Genomic DNA, 14,424 nt, shown 5'->3' on the forward strand with positions numbered 1-14,424 from the left:
ACTTGCTTTCCAAAATGCCTAAGATCAGAATTTGAAAATGTTGGCGTTTATTTTGTTTGGTAATGGTGCACAGAGACTGTACATTACAAGAGTTTGAAAACAAATGCCCAGTGAAGTATTTGGGGCATACTGTAGCCATTAGTAGTGGCCTAGCTCAGGGAGAGAGACATGATGACTGGCCGTGACTTGGGTGATCAAGAGTGTGTGCACTCAGATGCAGAACCATTCACAAACAGACAGCACTGATCGACAGTTGACCAAAATTTTATTAGGAACTGCACCAGTAGTGATACAGATTCACCATAGTAAGTAAAGTAAAGCTATCCCTGTAACAGGCCATGAAGGCCCATAGGGTTGCGAGACGTTGAGGGTCCCACATTATCTAGACAATCGGCTCAAAGATGGCGGTAAGGTTGTCAGCCTTACGTGCTGGCTGCACTTTACTCCCCAGGAAAATTATTTAATTCCTGGTACTCATTTCTGTTAGAGGCCGAGTGAAGCCCAGGGCCATAGTGTGACTGGAAGGATTAGGTCAGTAGTAATGAAAATTAAGGGTGTCACTTGATTTCAATACTGTTTACAGAGGCCTGATTGTTACAAGTGTTTGTAAAATAAACATGTTTTCAGAGATATGCTGGGTGCATGTGTCCCTGGTGAGTGAAATTTTCTGAGTGTTTCTGAAGATAGACATCTGCCCTTGTTTATGGATTCCTGGCAAAAGACGTCCCACTTCAGATTTTGATTGGCTGGACTAGGCTAGCTGGGAGGCTGCTTTAATCTGCATCCTCCAATTAGAGGAATATCAAGTGATGAGGGGCTTAGGAGTGAACCCAGCCACCTGCTACATATAGTGGTTAAATTAAAATTTGGTATAGCTTTGGTCCAGAAAGACTTGGCTAAAATTACAATTTCTGGACGTCAGAGTTTAGGATTTCAAAAGAGCCTGGTTTCATGTGTCCAGTTAACTTGGACTGATTTGCTGTCACGCAGCTGGCTTCAGGCATGGCCTAAGCCACTCTCGTTAAACCAAGAAAGGGACCACCTCTGCTGCAAAAAGGAAAAGTGAACTAATTGTGGGCTGAACGTAATTATTTTCAAAGAACTTAACCATAGTAAATTAATTAAAGGTTCCCCTAATTTGGACTGTTTCCATACAAAAGAATTGAATGGTTTTGGGATATTATGTAATGAGGATGCTGTAATGGGCTGCATATGTTAGGTAGCAAAACAAGAAATGCATACAGAATTTTGATTGGGATGTGTCTTGGGAATGTCTGTTTGAGAGACCAGAAGAAGGAGCTTAGACAATAATGATAAAATCGATCTTGGGGAAATAGGTTTTGAGGGTGGCAGATGCCTCAAGGCAGTATCCATTGGCAGGCTGTAGTTCTCACAGTGTTGAATGTTCGAGTTCTTCTGCTGGAGAGCTGTCTCTTGGTGTGAGAAAGGACAGTGATGTAGAATCCTGAGAACAGCACACAGTATGTCCCCTAGAGATATGCAGACTTGGCATAATTTGTGTTTGTCTGCTTACAGGCCAACATTCACCATGTCATTTAAGAAGATTGTATTGAAGAGCACAACAATGATGTCACTGAATGAACGGTGAGAAGCAGTTCTCAGCTGCTGACAAGCAAAACCACAAGCTGTGTCGCTGGTGGCAGCCCACATTAAGTTAACTGTGGCAGCATGCCCCACAAAATTAGAATTAAGTGAGGCAGGGGAGCGGATTTGTGTGCAGGATGACTACGGCATGATGCAACAGTTGGTGTCTTTATCCAGTTTGTGGGTTTGAATCTCCACATATCCTGACTGAGGGTTTTCTTGGTTTTCCTCAGTTTCTCTTGACTCCATTAATATATGCTATGATCATTCAGCCTTCTTCCCACTCATTGTTCACAATTCTGTCATTCAGAATGTAACCCCTGCAACATATAAAGGGCCATTACATGATCCATGTAACAAACAGAACACAACAGAGGATCCCTCTGATCATTACTTGCTCCGCAAGAGTGCAGGCTTCTCCTGTCAGAGCTTGAAGCTAGCATTATTCTGCACTGTTCCTGCATTGCAGTTTGCCTGAATCCTTGACTTTTTTTTTTAGGTGGATCTCAGCACTTTTGCCATTTAACCTTGGCATTTAAAAGATGGTTCAAATGTGGAATCAGTATATTTGAACAATGAATGTGTTGCCACATGAATTTCAGTTTTGGGGAACAGCTGTGCTGCTTGTCTGCAGAAAGAAAATAATTTTCAGTCAAGAAATTTGCCCATATTGTAGCTTTCATTTTGTTACACTTGTAGGGGACATTAAGGTTTTGTAGACAGAAATTATGTTGCATTTCCTTGGAGACACTGTCTGCCAAAATTTCCACTGTGCATCTATCGCTGTCTTCATGTCCAGACTGCACTGTCAGAGGGTTTCATACCCACAGCTACTTAACAGATTGCAGTGAAATTTGCTGTTGCGATGGGATGTTTACGATTATTGGGTGACCTTTCGTTTAGGTTCATATTTCTTCAGCTCATAAACTGAGTCTTTAAAAAATCTGTCAACAAGGTGAGCCGTGTCCCTTGACCCCGTGGGTAAAGAACCCCGTTCTTCTACCCACTTTGACCCGTGTATCCCTACTCTGTATGGGTAAGGGACAGGCTCACAAGAAACGAGTTGCTTGTAGCGTGATGCACTATGCCTCCCTAGGATTGTGTAAGGGATTTCGGGGGAGGAAAACCACAGTCGGTACGATGGGCCAGGCTGGACAGATCTGCTAGGCAGAAGCTGGTATGGAACATATGGCACAAGTATGCATATACACAACTGGCGTTCTCAAACATATAAATAAATATATATTGTTAACATATGTATACAAATAGACTCCGCCTGAAGGGCGGTGACTGGTTAGAACATGTGATAAATGATTGATACAAAACTACGCTGTGCCTAACAGCACAGAAAGTCAAGTCAGCCACGCCTCATGGCGTATTTCTACTTCTCCAGTACAAGAATGTACTTGGGCAAGCCTTGAGAGCACAAGGAAATATAAACAGCTTACATACACGGCTGAACAAGCCTGAAGGGCGATCTGCTGTATCACAACCTTAGACAAAAACCAAAATTACCCTACGCCACACGGCGTCAATACTCAAACCAAAATGCGCCTCACGGCGTTTATTACCTTAGTAAGTCACTTACTTGAATATACTTCTTGAATATACAACTCAAAGATTCACCTCACGACGGATCCACCCTTGACCATGTCGTGAGGGCACTCTTCCCCCTTCGATCAGTGCTGCGGGCCGAAACCAGATTTCCAGCACAGTCAATTCAACTATCCGAAACCAAATTTAGACGCAGCGATGTTTCCTTGCGAAGGTCAACGGGAAGTGAGAAAGCTTAGCTCCACTCGAGCTAGTTAGTTATGTTATTTAGAGAGGGTGGGTTTCCCCATGCACCGCGACCAGTTTGATCTATTGTGCTTCCCTCTATGATATTCTACCAGTCTCTTTACCCTACCTATAAGTGGTGCATACCATCAGTCCCGCCGAGCAAGCGAGTTCGGCCACTTGCTTAGCGGTGTCTGTAATGCTTCCCCCATCTATCAGAGGCCTTAGAGACTATTGTTGGGCGGAAAACGTCCTGGAATTTGGCTCAGTGATCCCCTTTGGGGATATGAGGTTCTTTTACGTGCCGTAAAGTTATGACACGGGACACACAGCTTAAAGTTCCTCCCGGAGGACTTGTTCCCTGAATTTTTCCGCCCTTAAAAATTCGATGACCTCCGCCGGGTATTTGAACCCGCGTACCACGAGTCATGAGGTGGGAACGTTACCTCTACACTACGGAGGTCGCTTCCACTCTAGCTAAGCAAGAAACCTCTGTCCAGGAGGGGGGGAGGGAGACAAGGTCAGCTGACCTGATGTCAGCCAAGGACGTTAGTCGGAAAGAAAGGGAGCGGCTCGCATCCTGGCGCTTTGTGGGGGCGGGGACTCCAAGGAACTTAATGAAGAAGAACCGTTGCATGGTTCAAAGGGCTTGTCTTTAAATGACACAAGTTACGTATGGTTAAGGTCTATAAATTTATTTGTCAGGTTTTTAAATATACAGGGTGTTTCACGACTTTAGGGCATGACTGCAGGAGGTGATTTCCTAGGTCTTTGTGATCAAAAAAGTTCATATAAACGTGTGTCCGATTTTGGATGGTTACGGAGCTATGACGTTTTAAACTCAGAATAGAAGGTAACGATTACTGACAATAAACGGAACAAAATAATAAACCAGCATAATACATGATACATTTAAAGTATGAAATTACCTTTAATCTGAATTGATTTGTGCTTAAAGCTGATTTTCAAAAATGTCACCGCCGGCTGCAACACAGGCTGCCACTCGGTTGTGAACCGCACTGGACGTACCAACCCTTAGGTAGCTCTCAAATGTCGAGATAATGAGAACGCTCTGTCTGTAGCTGGCTAAAAATAGCGACCCGCCAGTTGATGGAGCGGTTCACACGAGGGCGTGTACGGGAATGAAAAAACGGTCATACCTCTGTAACCGTCTAAAATCGGACACATGTTTGTATGAACTTTTTTGATCACAAAGACCTAGGAAATCACCTCCTGCAGTTATGCCCTAAAGTCATGAAACACCCTGTTTGTGTTTAACAAACTACACGGTAGTTAAACTAAACCAGATTAAAGGGGAGGTCATTGAATGACCTTTGCAGTGTGTGTTAACGTACTTTGCATCTTTGTGGTGTAGTATTTTTATATTTTTGTTATCTCCAGCTGTAGAACTTGTTTTACTTTCAAGAATTCAGGGATGCAGTTATTTTAATCAGCAGCTGTTGGTGATCTTGTAGGCTTCACAAGATTGAGGTATTCTGTGTACTGGGCCATCCTGCTGACTCCTGAAATATCTGCCTGCTTTTAGCATTTATGCTCTATATTTGGGAGGTTTCGGATTTGAATGCCAGCCCAGAGACCTGTTATCTTGACTGAAAACTTTTTATGATTTTCTGCAGCCTGGAGTAGAATTTTAAAGTAGGCCATGGCTACCATTTCATCATTCACAGTGCCCCAGCAGTCAGTGCTGTCTGACTTGAGCAGTTGATAAAGTACTGACAGAGCTGAATCCTACTAATTGTTTGGTCTGTTTGACAAAGGGGCTGCCTCCCCATGAAGAACACGTGTTGTTATGGCGGGAGAGCCAATGTGTTGTAGCTTTACACAGTGTTCACTTGCCTGCCCCTTAACATGCAGCACTCCTCACTAATCATGGCCATATTTTGTGGAACAATGCAAATGAGATGACACACTTGCTGCATGCATTAAACACATTGCAACCAGTCTTCTGTTGGGAATTCTCATGATAGAGTCTCCCGGAAAGTAAATGCAACTTGCGATGGCGTAACACAGGCAGAAAGCAGCCCACTGACATTTCAGGCTCTGGTATCATTTCAGAATATCAACATGGCAGTACATATATGTAGCGCACAGGTTACAAACAATAGAGCTCACAGATTGGGAGACATGACTGCAGGCAAGAGTGACAAGATATCATGTGAATGGTGGGAGGTATTCACCAGAAATAGCAGTTGGTATCTCTGACAATGTTTAAAGAAAAATGAGGAACATTGCGGTAGCTACATAAGCACTTGCCACTCGGACGGTGGTCAGAATGAGCTCCAAAGCTGTTGTAACTAAAGCAAAAGGCAGCAAAGAATATTTTGCATCACTCAAAAGGGAAGCACTGCTTCCTAATTTAAACATAAATTGATGTAACCTGGAGGCATTCCAATGTTGGCATCACTGAATGATGAATGGCATGGCAGTTTCATGTAGTTGTAAGTAACACTGCCATGATCAGAAATTGTAAAGAGAATGAGTGGGCAGGTACCTAGAGCCTAGTGGAGAGACGGTGAGGACAGACAGTTGGGTTGTCTGTAGACGCATCCAAGTTGCAGAAGACTGGTTCGTGAGAGTTGCAAGTAACAGTCGGAGTATTTCACAGCTTTACATGGCTCCGAAGCAACCATGAAAACACAATTCGGAACTTGAGGGAAAACAGTGCTGTCCAGCATCAGGCATCTGTGAAGAACCGTCGGCTGGCACAGCAGATGGAGCGTCGCCCAGCTGTGATGGCTGCTCTCAAGCTTAAGAAGGTGAGTGTCATATGTTGGTTTCTTGACTTGCACACTGGAATTTGAATACTAGATTGATGACGTTTTAACCCTTTGTCACAGTGTAGGTATCTGCTTGTGTGCATCGTGTTGCAGTGCAAATGGCAGTCAGGCTGGTTTAAAAAACTATTTGCTTGGTTCTCACACATGACACAGTACTGTGTTATATTCTGATATCTTCTTTTTGTTAGTAATGGAAAGACATTTTTCAAAAGAAGACAGATATTGCAAATGGACACCTGTGAGATCTGTACCTGTGTTGCTTCCAAAATAATGCACAAGGTGGCTGTTTTTGTGTTTTGTCTGTAGTAAGTAGTATACAGATTCTTGCAACAGTTGGGTTGAAATTCTCTTAACATGAGGCATTTTTGCAGTAGGCTGGAAAATCCCATCATTGGGAGTGTTAGGTGTGGCCTGTGAATGAATGTTTGATTGGAGGGACCAAGTGGAAAGTGAAGTGACTGGGATGTCTGCTGTTTCAGAGGAGTTTGCGGCAGCGACTGGGGCAACCAATGGCGAGTAATGTGAAGGACAGACTCACACTCACAGGATCTGCAAGAGGCGGACGTGGTAATGCCCGCACTCGAGGCAGAGGTCGCAGTGGGGGCAGAGGACGAGGTGGCAGGCTTGGTGAGTGTTATGTTACTACCAGCAACTGCGCAGTGATTGTTCTGTTTACATGAGATACTGGAGAACTTTGTCATGTTGAAACCTTTGGAGACTTACAGGACTATTTTTTGTACATAATCTGGAGAATTATAATAAATGGGCATTTGCTTCCATGTGACTGATGTTTTGAATTGTGCGGGTTATGTAACATTTAGTGCTGGGATAATTGCATGAATGAAGGGCCACGGTTCATTTTAAAAGTTGTTCCAAAATCTCACACCTTTGATATATTGTTAGATGTTAAAAATATGTTTCATACAGAATTTTTGAATGTGTTTGTATTCTATCCACATACAAAATATCAAGTTAAAAACAATTCGCTTAGTGGGGGGCTAAATATCAAGTTAGCTCCAGTAGTTAACCAGTTATTGTTACTTACTTACACACTCATGGAGCTGAGACCATCTGGAGGAGCCGCCAATTCTGCAGCTACTCAAGAATTTCCAAGCATTTTATGGAACCCGAAGGTTCATTACTGTGTTCACAAGAGCCCTCCACTGGTCCCTATCCTGAGCCAGATCTATCCAATCCATAACATCCCATCCTATCTCTAAGATCCATTCTAATATTGTACACACACACCTACGCCTTGGTCTTCCCTGTGGTCTCTTTCCTTCTGGCTTTCCCACCAATATCCTATACGCATTCCTCGTTTCCCCCATTCATGGTACATGACCTGCCCACCTCATCCTCCTTGACTTGATCATTCTAATTATACTTGGAGAAGAGTACAAGTTATGAAGCTCCTCATTATGCAGTTTTCTCAAACCTCCTGTCACTTCGTCTCTCTTTGGTCCAATTATTCTCCTCAACACCCTGTTCTCAAACACCCTCAGTCTATGTTCCTCCCTCAATATCAGGGACCAAGTTTCACACCCATATAGAAAACCAGTTATTATTACCTGATTAAAAGGTAAATGTAGTCGTAGCTTTATGTTCCAGATAAAGTTACCATAACAGTGCTACTTCATAACATTTCAGGACTTGATAAGTTGCACCAGTGTTGCTTCCACTTGAGAAGTTGTTGTTATCGGGAATTGGCGGATTGACAGGAGTATATGCAGAATAACATTGTTACCAAATGTAAAGAGAATCCTTTGTTTTTCCTCGATGGGTAGCAGTCTGTTATAAGATAGGAAGGTTGCACTTGTTTCTGAAGAACCTCATTTTTCATCTGACAGCCCGAAGTCAGAGTATGCAGTCACTGAATCGAAGCAACAGTGGAGGAGATACATTCAGGTTCCGACGAGGACAAGGGCGAGTTTTCCGCGGTAACTCTCAGCGTCGGCCATTCAGGAGAGGAGGATGTAAGTATTTTGGTACTTGACCAGGGTAATGTTCCATGCTGGTGAACAGAACGATTGTTTGTAATAGTTTGGCTTCTGCTTGATTGGTCTTGCTTGACTGAGGTGTTCTGACTCTTCTGTAGTCTGTCGAAGCAAAAACTGTTATCTTTACACTTGCTATGACCTCTTCCATATTGCAGTACGTAACTCTTTTGCTGTTGGGTAATTAATTAGTGTCTGGCAATACCTCTCTTGCAGTGACTCCTTTTGCAGTTTTTCTTAGATGTGCAAATAGGAGAAATGAAAAATTTAATTAATACATCCCAGTTGTGTGCCTGCTTTGGAAGTACATGTAGATATCATTTGTACTGTGCCTATGATGTCCAAGGTCGTGGCCAGGTGCAGCGTGTAAGACTTTAAACTGGCCCATGAATGGACAGAGAATTTGAATTATGACTCATATATTGATTATGAGCCTAGCTAACATTTAGGCTTCTTTTATACTTGCATGCCACACGCCACATGCCACATGCTTGAAGTCAGGCGTGTGGCGTGTAAGTATAAAATTTCCATTTTATAGTTTTGTCAGTCGAGCGTGTGCCATGGCAGGGTTCGCAACTAAAGCGGTCGCTGCTGCATACCTTTATGAGAAGATGGCAAGAAAAGAAAAGAAGAAAAGGCGTTTCAGTGTTCATCCTCTCAACATCCAAAGAGACTTGAAAGGAGCTTTCATAACCCTGTACGCTGACTTACGAGAAGATGAAATAAAGTTCTTCAATTATTTTAGGATGAGCCCCAAAACATTCGACGAATTATTTGGGAAAGTTGAAAGTCATTTTCGTATTACAAGGACCCACTCCATGCCCATTAGTCCAATGGAGAGACTTTGTGTAACTCTGAGGTAAGCTTATTTTCTGTTTCATATAGACATAGAAAGTACAATTAAAACCTCCAAGGTCAGATTATNAAGCTAGCACTTTGCAAGACTACAAGCTAAACTGAACTGAACTGAACCGAACCGCTTGGCGTGAAGCGTCAACTATAAAAACTCCCGTATTGTACTGGTCCCACCCGCGTGGCGGGACACGCTAGGCGGTGATGGCCGCACGCCTGTCGCGACACGCCTCAGTCGCATGCCAGGCGGTAGAAAGTGACCGCTCGACGCGAGCAGGTAAGTATAAAATGGCCCCATTTAAACAATGTTAATACACACGCCTGGCATGTGGCATGTGGCAAGCAAGTATAAAAGAACCCTTAAAGTGTGTCATGGCTCCAGAAGCATAAGCATAGGTTTAACCTATGCTTGGACTTTCCATTGTTAGCATACTAGTCGATCACATCTTGTACTGTTACCCACTTGAGAACCTGGCTCTTATGTGTTTGCTTCTTCCTGCACTTGTTTCAGGGCCTGGTCTGGGATCACCACGAGGAGGCCGTGGCTTGCGTGGAGGTCGAGGTGGAGGTGTTGGGAACCGGTTCACACGAGGCAGAGGAGGTTCATTTAGGTGAGATGTGTGTGCTGTTTTTAGTCTACATTAAATACATTGTGTTCATTGAGTGACTTAGGAGAAGTGAAGCAGTACCACAGCAGTGTTCAGTACCACTGATTTCATCATTGCCCAGTTATTAACCATTTCTTTCTTATAGTAAAATTGTCTAATGTGACTAAATATGCCTGAATTTATGAACAGTCAACTTTTAGGAGGTATATGTGTCAAGAATAGTGTACCTTGTATTTGGGCAAGTACAGTAGTTTTGTTCTGTCTGGTGAGGTATTCCATAAGCATTTCTTCAGTTATATGCATTGCCCATTGTACTGCCAGGACAACTTGTTGGTATCTTCTGGTCTCCACGAGGTCAGATTAGCAGTTGGACTCAGTTGGATAGTGCAGAGGATGAGCCACTGCTCTGCCACAATGAGCAATGTGTTGTGCTGCAGAAGGAGTTTCTGCTTCTCTTGTGCTTTGCACGTTGAGTGTATTCAGCTGACTGCTGTGATGTATTGCTTTTGATGTCGTGATATTTTCTCAGGCGTAATGGGCGAATGCGTGCAGGACGCGGGCGTGGTTCACGTGGTCGGCAGATGCAAGCCGTTCCCTCAAAAGAAGAGCTGGACTTGCAGCTGGACCAATACATGGCGAGTACAAAGTCACACCTCGACAGGGAACTGGATTCTTACATGAATCAGGCACAAGATGAAACCTGGGACTGAGCACAAGTTTTCTGCCTTGAAGCAATCTTATTACTTAACTGTGTGTGTTATGAGTGTTTTGATAAAGAAATTGTGTTTAATGCTGACAGTTTGCAAATGAGTCCGAGTATTTGTTGTAGGTAAACATGTATTAGTTTCATTCGCCTGTCAGTGAACAAAAATATAGTCTGGAATCTCAGGATACAGCGAGATATGGAGTGAAGTTGTTCAACATAATTCTGGAAGACCCTGATGCATTGTATTTCAGGTTATTCATTGTTCATGCAGAAAGTCACAGTGCAGAGTGGGGTTGCTTGTATTCTGGACATATCAGGTTTCATTGTGGCTGGAGTCGAGCCATGCTTTGATGGAGGTTTTACACGAGAACTTCCTCTAAGTTGAAAAAGTATGTAATGTACTAAGCAAAACTGTCAGACATAAAAGTGGAGCACCCAGCTGCAGTCTTTGGGGCACTGATTTGTTGGAGTCAGTTTGAACGCTGTTACATGGATATGTGGTACTGCAGACATTGCATAGAAAACTGAATAAAACTTGAAAGCATGAGATAAACAGGGACCTTTGTAAATCTAATATTGTGTGTTTATATCACCAATTTGTGCATTAATGTTCCACAATGTTTGGTCATCTTACATCATTCTCTCATAACCTATTGTATTTTTTGTTGTCATTTTCAGTGTTCTCTGGGTATTGTGACAATTCAGGTTTACTGAAATCTGTTGCCCGTTTTCATGGTTTTAAGTTTTATACTGTTCTAAGGGACTGGTGTATATGTTGTGTGTTTGCGAAGAATAAACTTGCTATAGGAAGTCACATGGGATCATAGCAGCCCAAGTGGAACCCACCTTGCCATCAGTCAGTTCTTTTGTTGAATAGTGTTGGAATAATTGCCGACTGCAGAACATTTGTTTGGCCATATGCATATTTAGCACAAAGAGACCAAGCACTTAATTTATCTTCACAAAATCTGCTTCTCTTCTCCATTTCAAGCAAGAAGGAAACCAACAATTTGATTAAAAACACTAGCAAAATGTAACAAGTACATCAGTTCAGCATACAAGATCAGTATTTGTGATATTTTTATAAAATTATTAACAGAATCTGCTAGTGATGCATGTTCCAGCATGGCAGACTGCTACACACTGTGTAGCTTAGTAGTTATAGAGTAGCTAACAGTTTATGATATCAGAAACTTGTTACTGATGTAAAAGCTGCAAATCTGAGCAAGCAAGTGAAAATGTTATACAGTATTTATTATCCCATGCTTGTCACCTGTTGGTGATGTTTCCCTCTGCTGTGTTTTTCAAGCTCTGAATTTGGCTTTTTTTGAACACAGATGTACAACATTAAAGTATGGTACATAAGTGGTCTATTTTCCTTGGCATAAAGCATGCAGATCATCTCATGCATTGCTGCGATAATGACAGAGCCGATGGACTGGGTCTGATTTAACCCTTAGGTTGTCATATGTAAATGAATGATGCATCGGTAGGAATACTCCACATGTATACAGCAGTGAAATGACCCCCTTATTATTATTATTTATTTATTTCTTGCAGTAGGGTGAGACTGAGTCCACTCAGTATGTAGGCCACTGTTTTGTGAATTGTAGAAGCCCTGGGTCATAGGAATAGTGATCAGTCACTGGAATGAGAATTGTCAAGGGAAACCGAATTACTCTTGAGAAAACCTGCCCCAGTGCTTCTTTGTCCACCACAAATCCCCCATAACCTGACATGGAATCAGTGTGAGTTTCAGTGTAACAGATCAACTACCGATCACATCTTTTGCACTCATCAGATACTGGAGGAAAAGTGAGATTACAATGAGACAGTACATCAGCTGTTCATAGATTTCAAGAAAGCCTATGATTCAGTTAGGAGGTAAGTATTGTACAGTATTCTGATAGAGTTTGGGGTACCCATGAAACTAGTTAGGCTGATTAAAATGTTGTATTTTAGCGTCCTGTTGCACTGATTCACATCTATGATGTATATGTATTGACCGTCTTATAATGCACACAGTCACTTGTCACTTCACATGTTTCGGCATCAATGTACCATCCTCCGGTGTCTTGTTTACATTAAACTATTGCACTGCTCACCATCATGTGTCGTTTATAAAATGATTTAAAATGTATATTCGTCATGTACTATAATAAAATTTATATATTAAAATTTGTTAAAATTTGTCATCTTATACGTCGTATTTCAGACTCGCGTATTATATCAATCTTCCACTATGGGAGTCGTTCTTCCTATATTTTGTGTATACTGTGTCTTGTGATGTGTCCTCCTTTTGTGGCTGCGTGCGTTGAGGATGGCACAGTGATGCCGAAACATGTCGTGAAGTGACAAGTGAGATTGTGTGCACTGGAAGACGGTCAATACATACACATCATGGATGTGATTAAAATGTTTTTAAATGAAAGGTATAGTAAAGTCTATATAAACAATCCATTGCTTTTCAACTTTGCTCTACACTATGTGATTAGGAAAACCAAATGGGACTGAAATTAAATAGGACATTGGCTGCTAGTTTGTGCTGATGATATGAATATACTGGGAGATAACATGGATACTGTAAAGAGAGATAAAAACTGTAATTGACACTAGTAAGGATTCTGATCTAGAAGTAAATGCAGAGAAAGCTGTATGTTGCTGTCTTGTCACCAGAATGCAGGGTAAAATCATGATCTGTTGAAAACATGGCACAGTTCAAATATTTTGGAATGACAGTAACGGAACAAAATTTGATTCAGGAGGAAATTAAGAGAAGACTGATTTCGTGTCTTGCTATCATTCAGTCCAGAAACTTTGTCTGCTGTCAACGTAAAAGTTAGAATATAAAAAACAACATTTTGCCCTTTTTTTTTTGCGTGGGTGTGAAACTTATCTCTGAGGTGCTGAGTAGAATATTTCGACCGAAGAGATGAAATGACAGGAGGTTGGAGAAAACAGCATAATGAAGAGCTTCAGAACTAGAACTCTTCACAAAATATAATTAGAATTACCAAGTCAAGGAGGATGAGTTGGGCAGGACATGTATCATGAATAGGGGGGTGAAGAGCAATGCATTTAGTATATTGCTGGGAAAGCTAGAAGGAAGGAGACTACTAGAAATACCAGATGTAGGTGGGTGATTAATATTAAAATGGACCTAAGATTGGGGTTAATCTTCCTCAGGATAGGGACCAGTGATCTCTTCTGAACATGGTAGTGAACTGTTCAATAAAATAATGTTAGGAAACTCTTGAGTAGCTGCACAACTGGTGGCTTCTCAAGGAAGGCTCAGCTCTATGAAATTAGTTTTAAGTGCACTTATGTAACATTTATTGGATATTAGGAATGCCTTATCCAATGGCCAGGTGAGCAGTATTTGGACCCTACAACTTTTTTCAAGATGGCTATGGGATGTTAGAGGATTTTTCTAATCTTCAAGATTGTTAGTTAAATGTTAGATATATGTGTGGAGCTAGAAGGGTCAGTGTTATAAGAGAAGTCCATGGATCTGAAACTTTCTTGTGAAGCTAATAGTTGCTTAGTTATTTTAGAAATTCTCAGCATATTGTGTATAATGTTTATTACTGTGTCCACAAGAAACTAGCCCTTATTCAGAACAAGATGAATTCTGTTCACACCCTACTGTACCATATGTGTCATTTTAATATTCTCCTACCCAAGTTCTTACCAGTGTGGCCTGCGATAAATAAATTATTTTAACTTTAGACATTTAAGCAATTAAGGTACACGCTCAATGTTGAAGTTTTATTTGTCAACTGCTGGGGAAGGAATTAGTGGTTTAGTGGCCAGTTCCTGGCTACAGATCAAGTGGTCCTGGATTCGATTCCCGCCGCCACCAGGTTATTTGAGAAGTAGTGGGTTTGGAACGGAATCCACTCAGACTCATGAGAATAATGGAGCTATTTCAAGGAAGTAGCGGCTCCGGTCTAGAAAACCGAAATTAACGGCCGTGGGGCTGCGTTGCGCTGACCACGCGACACCCCTCTATCCGCTAAAGTTTGCATTAACTCGCCGGCAAGCGGCGGTCACTCGATCGGTGTAGTTCGCTTGCGGGCTAA

General features: G+C 42.0%; 1 protein-coding gene across 2 annotated transcripts; it reads left to right on the forward strand.

Annotated features, from left to right (window-relative positions):
- The first annotated feature begins 547 nt into the window (after positions 1 to 547).
- Positions 548 to 11,156, forward strand: LOC111863982 (chromatin target of PRMT1 protein). 2 transcript variants are annotated; one of them, XM_023850844.2, is made up of 6 exons: positions 548 to 1,605; positions 6,011 to 6,161; positions 6,662 to 6,809; positions 8,030 to 8,155; positions 9,540 to 9,639; positions 10,166 to 11,156. In XM_023850844.2, exons 1-6 carry the CDS (start codon positions 1,484 to 1,486, stop codon positions 10,344 to 10,346), a joined length of 828 nt encoding a protein of 275 aa, XP_023706612.1. In that variant the 5' UTR covers positions 548 to 1,483; the 3' UTR covers positions 10,347 to 11,156. The 2 variants fall into 2 exon arrangements, with proteins under 2 accessions (XP_023706612.1, XP_023706613.1); XM_023850845.2 differs by having other exon boundaries at positions 553 to 1,605; positions 5,022 to 6,161.
- Positions 11,157 to 14,424: the final 3,268 nt, after the last annotated feature.

The sequence above is a fragment of the Cryptotermes secundus genome, unplaced genomic scaffold, assembly GCF_002891405.2.
Source record: "Cryptotermes secundus unplaced genomic scaffold, Csec_1.0 scaffold279, whole genome shotgun sequence".
Lineage (NCBI taxonomy): Eukaryota > Metazoa > Arthropoda > Insecta > Blattodea > Kalotermitidae > Cryptotermes > Cryptotermes secundus.